The sequence below is a fragment of the Staurois parvus genome, unplaced genomic scaffold (genome assembly GCF_062004578.1).
Source record: "Staurois parvus isolate SC_StPar_1 unplaced genomic scaffold, SC_StPar_1.0 ptg000050l, whole genome shotgun sequence".
Classification (NCBI taxonomy): Eukaryota; Metazoa; Chordata; class Amphibia; order Anura; family Ranidae; genus Staurois; species Staurois parvus.
This window is the reverse complement of record NW_028317846.1, coordinates 3,487,373-3,501,638: the sequence shown is the minus strand read 5'-3', so window position 1 is coordinate 3,501,638 and position 14,266 is coordinate 3,487,373. Positions and strand designations below refer to the sequence as shown.

Genomic DNA, 14,266 nt, shown 5'->3' with positions numbered 1-14,266 from the left:
GTGTTATGTCGCTGCGTTATTTTAACTGACAATTGTGCGGTCATTTTACACTGTACCCAAATGAAATTTACATCCTTTTTTCCCCCACAAATAGAGCTTTCTTTCGGTGGTATTTAATCACTTGTGCGTTTTTTTTTTTTTGTTTTTTTTTCCTGCGCTATAAATAAAAAAAGACCGACTATTTTGAGAAACTATATTTTTGACTTTTTGCTATTAAACATGTCCAGGAACAAAATGTAAAAAATCTAATTAGTCATAAATTTAGACCAAAATATATTCTGCTACATGTCTTTTGCTTAAAAAAAATCCCAATATGTATAAATTAATTGGTTTACGTGAAATTTATAACGTTTACAATAGACGGTATAGATACTATTTTTTTTTTTGGTACTAGTAATGGTGGCGATCAGCGACTTATAGCGGGACTGGGGCAGAAATTCTGACACGAGGAACTCACTTGGTGTCAATGACATCTCCAGTGACACCAATATAGTGATCAGTGCTAGTAAAAAGCACTGACACTGTACTAATGGCACTGGGCAGGAAGTGGTTAACATGCGGCGATCAATGGGTTAATTATGTGCTGTGTGTCTTTTACTGTGGGGCTGTGTGTTTGTGCTTCACTGTAAGCACAGTGCTTTGCATGGCTGTGCTATGCACAGCCATGCAAAGCAGTGTGCAGGAGCTGACAGGAGAAAGAGAACTTTTTTTGTTTACAAACAATTCTTCCCCCATCAGAGTTGCTCGGCAATCACCAGCCGGGACCCAGTGATTGACAGTCGCGGCTGTGAATGATGGAGCAGGTAGAGAGCATGCACACCTCGCGCACACCCCCTACCCGGAATTGCGAAATCACGTATATATACGTCCTTTTGCGCACCCTTGCCACCCTGTAGCAGTACTTCTGCTATAGGGCGGACGGGAAGCGGTTAATTCGATCTCATGCAGTTTACATATATAACACATTTCTTCAATCTCTACCACATCTTTATGGTATTGGACCCCTACAGTCTACATGTTATATGAATCCTATGGGTCTTAATTCCCTTCTTCCCTGGGTGCCCTTTTTGTTGTGGGCCATAATAAAAAAAAAAAACATTTTCTGACATCCGCATCTAGTACTAATATTTATGTATGATTTTATCATATATCCTTGTATTTTTTTATGTGTGTGTGATAGATATAGATATATATCTATCTTACACACGTGGTGCGTTGGTGAAGAATGTGAAAAAAATAACACGCGCGCACGCACACACACACAGTCTGGGAGTATCTTTGTACTATTCCTATTTTCTCTAAAATAAGGCATTTCTCATTATCCATCATATATTGTAACTCAACCCATGTTGTACATATTTTCATACAGATGCTTATGTGGTTCAACTTTTATTATTGTCATTCTTCTTTTTTTATTTTATTCTTATCTGTTTTTCTTTATACATTTCCCCTTCTTTATATATTGTTTTAATAGATGAGTTCTTGTTCAGCACCATTTCTCTACTGCCCCTTTTAATGTTACTGAGTATTGTTGTCCCAGGATGACAGCTTGTTGCTATTTAAGGTTTCAATGCATGTACAATCAGGCCGGTAGAGGGAGCTAGAGGCTCCAAGCGCATAGCCTGTGTTCTCTGTGTCTTCTGTGTTCTATGCCCAGCCCTCTGCCCCTTCCGGTGACATCACTCCCGCTGGTGTGTTCCACACTGGGTAGCACCGACTCTTCCTGGTCCAGACGGCGTTGGAGCGGCTCACACGGTTCCACACTGTTCCAGCTTACATCCATGGCACCCTAGGTGTATGGACGCGGTACCTGTAGGACAGAGAGGAGTGGCCTCATACCCCTACACAGATGAGCTTGTCATTTTTTTTTTTTTTTTTTTGCCTTTTGTGAGTGTTTTTAATCCTATATCATTAAATACAGCATCCAATTACTGCACTTAGCTTGCACCTCCTGTTCTCTCTTTTGTCTTGCATGCAGAGTTTAGCAGTAGCCATGCTATAGAGCAAAGCCATCTGACACCGAATGTCCCAGAGACTTTTCTTGGTTATGTCTATTGGCATTTTATGATTTATTCTTTTAACAGTGTTGATTTACATTTAACCCATGCCTGTCTCCAGCACGGAGTTATACGTATAAAAGTTACATAAACACGTCATTTGCCTTTCGGGCATCTGACATTATTCATATTGTTTAAAATCCATATTGTATCACGTTGGAATAATCTCATCTCGCCAGAATTTCTCCTTTGTCATTGTGCTCTGTGCAATGAAAGAACTCTTATTGTATTTAGGGCTCCTGGTGATGGAAAGGACCAACACAGGGAATGCTTGTTCATATTCTCCATGTAATAAAATGTTATTATGCATTTACTTTTTAAGTGAATTGAAGTTTGAGTTGACCTTGTATCTTAATTGACAGAAGATGACCAACAGAACCTCATATCAGGACATACAGGCGGCTCCGTATCGCAAAAAAGTCTGTTTCGTCTTATGTCTCCAGTCAGTGGAAACATCCCTAGAGATTACTTGTACAAAAAGCATGAGCTGTCTAGGAGTTCATCCCGGCCATCTTCTTTGCTGGCTCGAGAATACAGTCTGGAGAAATCCAAAACTTTAGAGGATTTGTTAAAGGAGGAGGTTGCAGAGGATTATAGTGGTGAGTATTTTTAAGTGCATATCTCTGTGTATCGGGGTGTTTTGCATATATAGTACTTGATTCTATAGTATTAGATTTATGGATATGTTTTACATTTTCTAAAATTAATTTGGGTGCATGAGTTTCCATGACTGAAATGTGGGTACCAATATTTTGCTCTCACCAAAACCGAGTGCTCTGATAAGCAGGAAAGTAAATAGCCAGCCTGTCCCCCTGCCACCTACAGTATCTTATCTCACTTTTGGACTTGCTAATCAATGAGTGTCAGAAATGAGTTATAAATGGGTGACCCAGCCATTGGCTTTCCTTCTCTATGTTGGAATGTGCATCACAGATTGTGCTGGGTTTCAGGGGTCCCAGGGCTCTCCTCAAGCAAGACATTAAAAGGTATCTGAAGGCATCTGCTTTACATTCCTACTGCAGCTGTATAGATTTAATTGTGTGGAAGTGTAATCAGCTACTCATGTGGTCGTGTGTACAGTTTTGAATATTATGTACAGAGTGCCCCCCCCCCCTCTTGTCCTCTATGATTACCTCAGGGTGAATAGCTCTACACTGAGTTCACTATATGAACCACTGATGTATTTTAACATGTTGATCATATCCCCCCTTAATCTCCTCTTCTCAAGAAAGAATAAATTCAGATCCTCTAATCTTTCCTCATAGCTGAGCTCCTCCATGCCTCATCAATTTGGTTGCCCTTCTCTGCACTTTCTCCAGTTCCCCAATGTTCTTTTTGTGAATTGGTGCCCAAAGCTGAACTGCATATTCTAGATGAGGTCTTACTAATGATTTGTACAGGGGTAATATGATATCTCTCTCTGGAGTCTATACCTCTTTTAATACAAGAGAGGATTTTGCTCACTTTAGAAACTGCAACTTGGCATTGCATGCCATTATTAAGATTTTGATCTACCAGAACCCTCAGATCCTTCTCCACCATTGATTCCCCCAGTTGTCCTCCCCCTGGCATGTATGATGCATGCATATTCTTAGCCCCCAAGTGCATAATCTTACATTTATCAACATTAAACCTCATTTGCCACATAGTTGCCCAATTTAACAGTGCATTGAGGTTGGCTTGTAAATTGGAGACATCCTGTAAGGACGTTATTCCACTGCAAAGCTTGGTGTCATCTGCAAAGACCAAAACTGTATTTATAATTCCAGGCCCTATATCGTTTATAAATATATTCAAAAGTAAGGGTCCCAACACTGAATTTTGGGATACACCACTAACAACTCTAGACCATTCGGAGTATAAATCATTAGCCACTATTCTCTGAATACGATCTTTAGGCCAGTTTTCTATCCATTTACATATTGATTTTTTTTCAAGCCTGTAGACTTTATCTTACACATTAGCCGTGTGTGGGGAACTGTGTCAAACGCTTTTGGAAAATCCAAGTATACCACATTCAGCGCCACCCCTCTGTCCAAGGTTTTGCTCACTTCCTCCATAAAAAGAAATCAGATTTGCTTGACAACTTCTGTCTTTCATGAATTCATGCTGTCTGTTGCTTAAAATAGTTTTTTTTTTTTTCCAGTAAGAGCTCATCTGTGTGGTCTTTAATAAACTCTCCAGTATCTTCCCAAATATAGAAGTTAAACTAACAGGTCTATAATTACTTGGTAAAGATTTTGATCCCTTTTTAAATATTGGCACCACATTGGCCTTATGCCAATCCAGTGGTACTATGCCAGTCATTAGAGTCCCTAAAAATTAGTAACAATGGCTTTGAAATGGCAGAGCTCAATTCTTTAAGGACCCGTGGGTGTATGCCATCCGGTCCAGATACTTCAACTTTTTTTCTGTCTAAATATTTCTGGATCATATCAGTTGTGAGCCAATGTGGATCATCTGGAGCTGTGTCAATACCATGCCCATTATGGACAAGCGCTACCCCATGCTCCTTTTGTATATACAGGGCTGAAGAAGGTATTTAATAAATGTACCTTCTCTTTTTTCCCAGTCACCCACTCTAGATTATTTTGTAAAGGGCCTACATGCTCCGACCTGACCTTTTTACTATTAATATATTTGAAGAATTTTTTGGGGTTGGTCATGCTATCTTTTTTACAATCTGTCGTCAGGTTTTCAGGAGGATTCCCCCCCCCCCCCCCTTCCTGACCAGGCCATTTTTTGCAATACGGCGCTGTTATTTTAACTGACAATTGCGCGGTCATGCAACACTGCACCTAAATTAATTTTATGTCCTTCCCCCCCCCCCCCCCCCCCCCCCACGAATAGAGCGTTCTTTCAGGGCATTTTTTTTATTCTTTGCACTATTTAAAAAAAAAAAAAAAAAAAAGACCGTCAATTTAGAGAAAAAAAACAATATTGTGAAAAATTAAAAAAAAATCAAAACTTCATCAGAAGTTTAGGCCAAAATGTATTCTGCTACATGTCTTTGCTAAAAAAACAATCACAATACATGTAAATTATTCGGTTTACATGAAAGTTATTGTCTTTACAAATGGCAGTGTGTGTATGTATATATATGTGTATGTGTATGTGTATATATATATATATATATATATATATATATATATATATATATATACTGGAATTTTTTATTTTTTTTTACTAGTAATGGCGTCAATCAGTGACTTATAGTCAGACTGCGGCGGGCATCCTAACACTGGGTGGGAACTAACTGTCACTGACATCCCAGTGACACTAATACAGTGATCAATGCTAGTAAGAAGCACTGACACTGTACTAATGACACTGGGCAGGAAGGGGTTAACATCTGAGGCGATCAAAGGGTTAACCGTGTGCTGTTTTACTGTTTATGTGTTTTACTGTGTAAGAACATTGCTTTGTATTGCTTTCGGCGATCGCTGGGTGCCGGCGAGGAGTCACCGGCCGGGACCTGATGACCAACGGCTGAAACCACCAATGGTGGCGCGGGTAGGACAGTATTTCTGCTATACGGCAGCGGGCAAGCGGTTAAAGTTGAGTGGTTTTAGTTTTCCCATATGTACTTGTTGTTTACAGCTAACCATAAATTAAATCGTGTTATGGTCACTGCTTGTAAACGCGGCTAACCGCGTTTATAAGCGTTTGTGTTTGAAAATTTTTTTTAGCGCTTCCATTTTCAGATGCTGTCCAGTGCCTTTTTTCATCATGAAAAATGCATGCAAAGCGTTTTCCCAGGACTCAAACGGACCTGGTACACCATACTTTGAGGTTTCATATGAAATAAAATATGTTAGACACTGCTGCAATAATTTCTTCACAGAAATGAGCTGGAACACATCCAAACACCACAAAAAAAAGACAGCTAATCTCAACAAATATTGCTCTCTCTGCTTCTGCTCCCTCTATTTCTCTCAAAATGTCTGAAATAGTAAAATTTTTACTGTTTTTTCAGTGTATTCTGGGCATTTTGGAAGGCCTCCTGAGGTTATCTTTAAAAAAGCTTCTAAACGCAAATGCTCATAAACGCGGTATGCAAACGTGGCTAAACAGACTTTTTTTTAACCTACATTTTCCAGCAGTCAGTTTCCATTGTTCAGAAGTGTCCCGTGTACATGGAGCCTAATGCAGCACGTTCTACCATTTTTTCCTTCACGCAAAACCTGGAACTGACTGCACTGGTGTACTTTGTCCATTTGAATATATGGAAAACAGTTTGCATGCATTTGTGATGAAGAAAAAAAGGCTCTGGACAGCATCTGGATATGGACCTGTCAAAAATGCATCTAAACGCAAACGCTTGTAAACGCAGTTAACCGTTTGGCGTTTGAAACGCCGGTAAAATCTACTGGACTCAATTTTGGTGCATTCAAGAAAACGACTGTAAACTCAACTACCTGTAAACAACTATGTGTACATGGACACATAGGAAAACATAAAGCTCAGCAGCTCCTGAATGTCAGTTTAGCAGCTGCAGTGTACATGAGCCCTAACTGTTCTACAGTGCCATTACTCCAGTAAATTTACGGGTTGTTAAAATCCCCTATTATTATCACTGTTCCAGCCCTTGCAGCCTTTTCGATCTGTGCATGGAGCTGAGTCTCCACCTCCTCATTAACACTGGGTGGCCTATAACAAACTCCAAGTGTGTGTGTGTTAGGCATTACAGCTCTTATGAGTAGCCATCCCCCCTTTTTTTTCAAGTAATTGGACAGTTGAATCAAAAGCTGTTTCATGGCCAGATGTGGGCTACTCCTTCATTATTTCTTCATCAAATAAGCAGGTGAAAGACTTCAGGAATGAAACAAATCCAAAAGAGAGATAGCAGCAATATTAGGAGTGGCCAAATCAACAGTTTGGTACATTCTGAGAAAAGAAGAACACACTGGTGAGTTCAGTAGCATAAAAAGGCATGGACGTCCATGGAAGATTACAGTGGTGGATGATTGCAGGATCCACTCTAATGTAAAGAAAAACCCATTCACAAAATCCAGACAAGTGAAGGACACTCTCCAGGAGGTTGGCGTATCATTGTCAAAGTCTACAATCAAGAGAAGACTTCATGAGACTTCAAACCATTCATAAGCCTGAAGAATAGAAAAGCCAGATTAGACTTTGCCAAAAAACATCTAAAAAAGCCAGACCAGTTCTGTAAAAGCATTCTTTGGATGGATGAAATTAAGATTAATCTGTACCAGAATGATGGGAAGAAAAAAATGTGGAGAAGACTTGGAACAGCTCATGATCCAAAACACACAACAGCATCTGTAAAACATGGTGGAGGCAGTGTGGTGGCATGGGCATGCATGGCTTCCAGTGTTACTGGGTCATTGGTGTTTATTGATAAGATAGAAACAGTTGGATGAATTCTGCAGTGTTTAGAGATATACTGTCAGCCCAGATTCAGCCAAATGCAGCAAAGTGGATTGGACAGCGCTTCACAGTACAGATGGACAATGATCCAAAACACACTGCAAAAAGCAACCAATGAGCTTTTCAAGGAAAAGAAGTGGAATATTCTGCAATGGCCAAGTCAATCACCTGATCTCAACCCAATGGAGCATACATTTCACTTGCTGAAGGCAAAACTAAAGGCAGAAAGACCCACAAAGAACAACTGAAGACAGCTGAGGTTAGACCCTGGCAAAGCATCAGAAAGGAGCAAACCCAGTCTTTGGTAATGTACATGGGTTCCAGACTTCAGGCAGTCATTGCCAGTAAAGGATTCTCAACAAAATATTAAAAATGAACATTTTATTTATGATTATATTAATTTGTTCAATGACATTTGAGCCCCTGAAAATGGAGTGACTGTGTATAAGAACTGTTGCAGTTCCTCAAATTTGTACTTGATATTTATGTTCAGCCCTTTGAAGTAATGCTGAAAGTCTGCACTTCAAATTAATTTGGATTGTTTCATTTTAATTTTGTCCGGTGGCATACAGAGCCAAAAGTACAAAAAATGTGCCTGTGTCCAAATATATATGGCCGAACTGTATGTATATATTATGCATTGAGTATAGAAAAGAATCACTTTTTGTTGCTTTTGCAGCCTGAAATGAAGGCAGACACAGTGTTTTTGCTTTATCCAGCTGTATTTACTCAGTGCAACTTATAATATTCATGTGAAAGATATAACACCGATATGTAAGAATTTTTTTTTTTTTTTTTTTACAGAATCGGTGAGTTGGGAAAAGTATCTCCCCTCATTGTTTCAGTTTTGGTTGAACCATCTTTTGCTTTAATAACAGCCTTTAAGTCTGTTGGGATAGATACTAACTTTGCACATCTAGACTTTGCAATATTTGCCCACTCTTCTTTGCAGGACTGCTCAAGTTTAGTTAAATTTGATGGTGACCGTTTGTGGGCTGCAGTCTTCAAGTCATTCCACAGATTTACAATGGGGTTTAAGTCTGGGCTGTGACTAGGCTATGCAAGGACATTCACCCTTTTCTTCTTCAACCAATGTGTGGTCATTTTTGTTTTGGGTCATTGTCATTTTGTAAGGTAAACCTTCTTCCCATTGACAACGTTCTGAAAGAGGACAGCAGACGTTCCTCAAGAATTTGACAGTTTTTTGCCCTATCCATTTTCCTTCTATCCTGACAAGTGCTCCAGTCCCTGCTGCAGAAAAACACCTGTACTGGATTTCCACCAGACATATCATTTAGAATTGAGGCCAAATGGCTAAATTTTAGTCTCATCTAAGCATACCGCTATTTTTCCATGTGGCCTCAGAATCTCCAAGGTGTATTTGAGGAGTGGCTTTTTTCTTGCAACCCTCCCAGACTTGCCACATTTGTGGAGAACTTGTGATATTGTTGTCACATGTACACAATGACCTCTCTTAGTCATAAATTTCTTCAACTGTTTTAGAGTTGCTGTAGGCCTCCTGATTGCCTCTCTGTCCAGTTTCCTTCTGGCTCTTTCATCCAGTTTAGAGCAACATTCTGCATTCTGATCCAAGGAGGGTCTGTATTGTACCAAATGCCTTCCACTTCTTAATAATAGACTCCACTGTGCTTCTGGGCATTGATAAAGCCTTTTAAATTTTTATGTATCCATCTCCTGGCTTGTGCCTGTCCACAACTTTATCCCGGATATCTTTTGGCAGTGCTTTGCCACGCATAGTTGATTGCTTGCTCGAGTTGCACTATCAGGGACTACACGCCGCTAGCGACACCCGGCCAACGTCAGCCACCACTGGCGTAGGTGGCCAGACACTGCCGTGCAGTGAACTGGGTCGACCCACATCAAATGCGCGGAACACCCAGCTCAGCTAACACGGCGTCACCGGCCTCCTGCTGACCAAAGCCAAGACAACGATGCTGGTGCTCCATGACAATACCCCTCGGCCAATCCTATACCACACCCAACCTCCTCAATTGAGAGATCATGGATGGGGGGAATGGGGAGAGGGAAAGGGAGAAGGGGGGGGGGAATAAAAGGGGAAAAGGGGAGGGGGAGGAATTAAGCCGAGGTGTGCTCCAGCCACACCATATCTGCAAAAAAGTGGCAGAAATCACATAGCAAACATGCAAAGTAAGCAATAGAGATAATATGATGACAATCAATGGATAATCCAGCCAATGGACAACGATAATATAAGGATACATATAGGTAGATCGGTACATAAACTGACAGACCGGAATCAAACACATCGAGAGGGAGAACATTTGCCAGACATTAATGTGTCTTTTATAAACCATTCCTTTAATACTTGGGGTATTATTCATCATACTGTGGATGTTTTGGCTACAACAAATTTTCTCCCTTTCGATCTGGCAAAAAGAGCAATGGGAGAAGAGTGCTTGCATCATTTTTGACAGGTGAACCCCAAAAGGCTTATTATGACCTAGAACCAGATGTTGCCCAGGATTATGAATAGCTGAAGGCTTAGGTTCTGGTATGCCTGGGCGTCATTATTGCAGTCCGGGCTCAACGGGTGCATCAGTGGTATTACAGTACTGACAAGCCACCCTGCTCCCTGCAAAAGATGACGCCTGCAGATGGCGTGGAAGCCTACCTTACAACTTTTGAAAGAGTTGCTGTTTGGGAAAGATGGCAAAAAGAGCAATGGGCAGGACTGCTTGCACCATTTTTGACAGGTGAACCCCAAAAGACCTATTATGACCTGGAACCAGATGTCACCCAGGATTATGAAAAGCTGAAGTCTGATGTCCTGGCACACCTGGGCGTCACTGTTGCAGTCCGGGCTCAATGGGTGCATCAGTTGTATTACAGTACTGACAAGTCACTCTGATGTTTGACTTAATACATCTCACCAGGAAGTGGCTCCAGCCAGAGGTGTTGTCAGCCCCTCAGGTTGTGGAGCGTGTGATCATGGACCGATCTCTACGTGCACTCCCTGCCACTTTGTGGAAGTGGGTCGGCCGTGGAGACCCTGAGACTGCAAACCAGCTGGTGGACCTGGTGGAGAGAGATACAGCTACTGAGGACTTGTTGCACTCATCCGTGCCCCACCCCAATATTGCCAGGGGTGAAAAATTGCCCAGGGGATCCAGGAAGACTGTTCCAGGGGTAAAAGGCTCAGGGAAAAATTACAGGACTATTGCTTCAGATAATAAGACTGGGCTCAGGACCTGGAGACTGGCCAAATAGGTCAGGAAGGTCCCTGAGGCCATTTAGAAGTCTGCGTGCAGAATGTATAGTGTTATTGTTGCCATGCATTAGGTCATATCGCTACGAACTGTTCCCTAAATGATGAACCTAAGCAATGTGAAAATATTTGTTTATTTAGAAAAACGCATGTCTCTTTTTGCACAGGTGGTATGTGCTGCAGCATGTCAGGAACGAATGGAAAAGCAAATGTGTGTGATTTCAATTGATGAAAAGCCAGTAACTGCTCTGCTAGACTCTGGTAGTGTTGTGACCTTAGTTAAAGGTGATTTGGTAAACCCAGCAAGGTTACACCCTAGCACTATTGGGGTTATTTGTATACATGGTGATACACGTAACTACCAGACTGCTATGGTTGAGATTGATACTCTCTGGGGCCCTGTGACACATTCAGTGGTAGTGGTACCCTCACTACTTCAGATGCCGTAGTGGGGAGAGATTTTCCCCATTTCTGGAGGTTGTGGGAAAAGGAGAGGAGTCAGGAGGACCAAGCTCCCCCTGCTGGGGAAACACCTGAACTCACTCCTGACCCTTTTGACTTAAAGTTGAAGTGGAAACTGTTGTGTCTAAGGAAGGGGTAGATCCTTTCCCTTTCTCTGTAATGGATGGGGAGCAGGAGGAGCTGGATTCCAACCCAGAGGTTGAGGATACTGAACAAGAGATTATCTCTGGCTCTAATGAGAGTTGACAGAATGTGGTGCCTGTCCTAGAGGTCAGAAAAGAGGATTTTTGTACGGTACAACTGAAAGACTCCACAGTTAATAGAGCCAGAGAAAACATTAAAATGATTGATGGGGAACTGGTTGAAACTTGTGTAGGGGTGTCTTTTTCCTTACATGGCTTTTAAAAATAGCTTGCTGTATCAAGTAGTAAAGCAAGGGGAGGAGGTGGTGGAGCAGCTAGTGGTCCCCAAACCCTTTCACCGGATGGTACTAGATTTAGCCCATGGTCATATAATGGGTGGACACCTGGGTATAGAGAAAACTAAGGAGAGAATAACCCAGAGATTCTTTTGGCCAGGTTTACATGCAGATGTCAGAGTATTGTGAGTCATTCCCAGAGTGTCAGTATTCTGCACCTTTGCCCCCTTTACACAGTCCACTGGTACCTTTACCAATAATTGAAGTGCCTTTTGAAAGAGTGGGCATGGATCTAGTGAGACCAGTAGTAAAGTTTTCCTGGGGCCATCAGCACATACTGGTTATACTGGACTATGCCACCCGGTATACGGAAGCCATTCCCTTGCATAATACCTCTGCTAAGACTATTGCCAGAGAGCTTGTCCGGGTATTTGGTCGTGTAGGTATTCCAAAAGAGACATTAATGGATCAGGGCATGCCACTTATGGCAAATACAACACAGCACAACACTTTTCTCCTGCGCTGGGAATGGACTCAGTGGAACCAGTAAGGATGTTCTGAAACATGCACTGCTTGCTGCCCTCAACAGACCCCGGGGTGGTCCAACTTCACTGAATGCAAATAGAAAAACAAAAAGAGCGCACCGACCTAGTGCATTATCGTTTAAAATATTTATTGAAAAAACAAGGTACCGTAAGTATTATACTCACAATGAACATTAAAACACAGGCATATCACACCGAACAAGATAATATATCCAAGCAGTATCTGAGTCCATGCGATGGAACCCTGGATGACCAACTGGCTAACGCGTTTCGAGGCCACAACCTTTTCCTCAAAGCCAACCGAGAAAGAGGTTGTGGCCAAAGTAGTTGCCAAAGTAGCTTTTCTGGCTGCCATTATGGCTATTAGACATATCTGCTAGCTGCTCTTTCCTGCAAAGTGCCCTTTCTCCTACTTCTCAATGACAAGATCATATTATGCCCTAGACCATCTTTCATTTCAAAAGTGGTTTCAGCATTCCATTTCAATGAGGGCATGCTTGAGCCCTCTCCTAAACATCCAGAGGAAGTCTCTTAATTGTCTGGATTTTGTCAGAGCCATTAGAGTGTACCTAAAAGCTACTGCTTCCCTGTTTGTTCTCTTTTTGGTCCTCGGAAGGGACACCCTGCTTCAAAGTACACCATTGCTAGGTTGATAAGGAATTTGATCGCTGTAAAACAAACGCAACCTCCTATGCTGTTACGCACATATTCCACCAGATCTGTTGGAGCATTCTGGGCTTTTAGGCAACAAATCTTTGTTTGCCAACCCTGTTAAGCCATCACCTGGTCTTCTGTTCATGTTTTACCAGGTGCAATTTCAATCTTGCTTGTGCCCTGTACTGTATTCTGATATGGAATTTTATGGTCAAGATTCCTCTTCGTTGGTGTGTTTTATTACCTAAAATGTTGTTTTTTATTTCGCGATGTATAAAGTTTTTTTTTTGTGTGCTGAAGGTGATGAAGGTGACACAGAAGAGTCAGCACATGATGATTCCTCAAAGGAGTGGCTTAGGAAGAACCCTGTTGAAGCTGAAGAAAGGTGAGAATTCTTCCCTGACTTGCAGAAAAGGCAGGATGTATCGGTTCTTTATTATTAATTGTGGCCTTACCTCCAGACAGATAGTGGTGTTACTGATAGTGGTGTTAGTGGTGTTCAGCTTTATGTTCACTTCTGTACTTTAACTGGTCAGCTGAACATATGGTGTGAGTTACAGAGAATAGTCAAAGCTTATTTGATATCCAATTTCACTATACTGATTGATAATGACTAACAAAGATTTATCAAAATAGTTTTGGTTTAAAACAATATACAGTATATTCAGCTCTGCTGTATATAATTTTAAATTTTGCAAAGTGGTTACAATCTACCTGGTGGTAAGCATTTCATAACCCACAAAAATACTAATAATACCTGTAAGAAATAGACAAGTGAACAAATTTTCCTTCGACAAATTTAAGGGGCCACCAATTGGCAAGAATGGATATAAGCACATATTGCTTAGAATGTAAGGTCCCTTTCACACGATCAGATCGATTAGGTCCACCTGTCAGGCAGACAAGATCGGGCCATCCACTGTTCTCTATGGGAGGCAGATGTAAACAGACATGTCTGTTTACACCCGTTCACTATCCATCTAGTGGATAGTTGCTGGGTATAAAAAAATGATGTATGTGATCATCCATACAGATGATTGTTAATTCAGTTTATTTTTCTATAAAGACTGAGATACAGATGGTAAAGAGCTTATCAACCCATCACTGTTGTGAAATTCCATTCAAGTAGGTATTTTGAGAAAAGCAATAATACTTGCAAGGAACGTTTCAAATATTGATTTTTTTTTTTATCTAATATTTTATTAGCAGCTAATAAAGGCCTGATGATTGTTGTTTTGGGAGTGTATTAGCCTATGTAACCTATATGCTATAGACAAGTCAGAAGCCTTATAATCTATGTTCTCTTCTCAAGACCAATAGTCTCCAGCATTAAGGAGAGAAAGACGTCTTTTGAAGAATTCTTGGAGGAACAAATGAGGCTTGAAGAACAACGACTTCAACAAACCAAACCCAAAGAGGTACCAACACACATCTTAGTCTGTTTTTTTTTGTTCCAAAGTAGGACACATTCTGTGCTTTATCTGACTTA

At 41.1% G+C, this 14,266-nt stretch overlaps 1 protein-coding gene across 1 annotated transcript in view; it reads left to right on the top strand.

The window, feature by feature from the left end:
* The window catches only part of CPAP (centrosome assembly and centriole elongation protein), a 102,267-nt gene that overhangs the window by 24,351 nt on the left and 63,650 nt on the right, over positions 1 to 14,266 (top strand). The window contains exons 4-6 of the mRNA XM_089666188.1: positions 2,420 to 2,656; positions 13,078 to 13,162; positions 14,090 to 14,195. Of these exons, the coding sequence (XP_089522314.1) occupies positions 2,420 to 2,656; positions 13,078 to 13,162; positions 14,090 to 14,195 (428 nt within the window). The remainder of the gene's footprint in view (positions 1 to 2,419; positions 2,657 to 13,077; positions 13,163 to 14,089; positions 14,196 to 14,266) is intronic.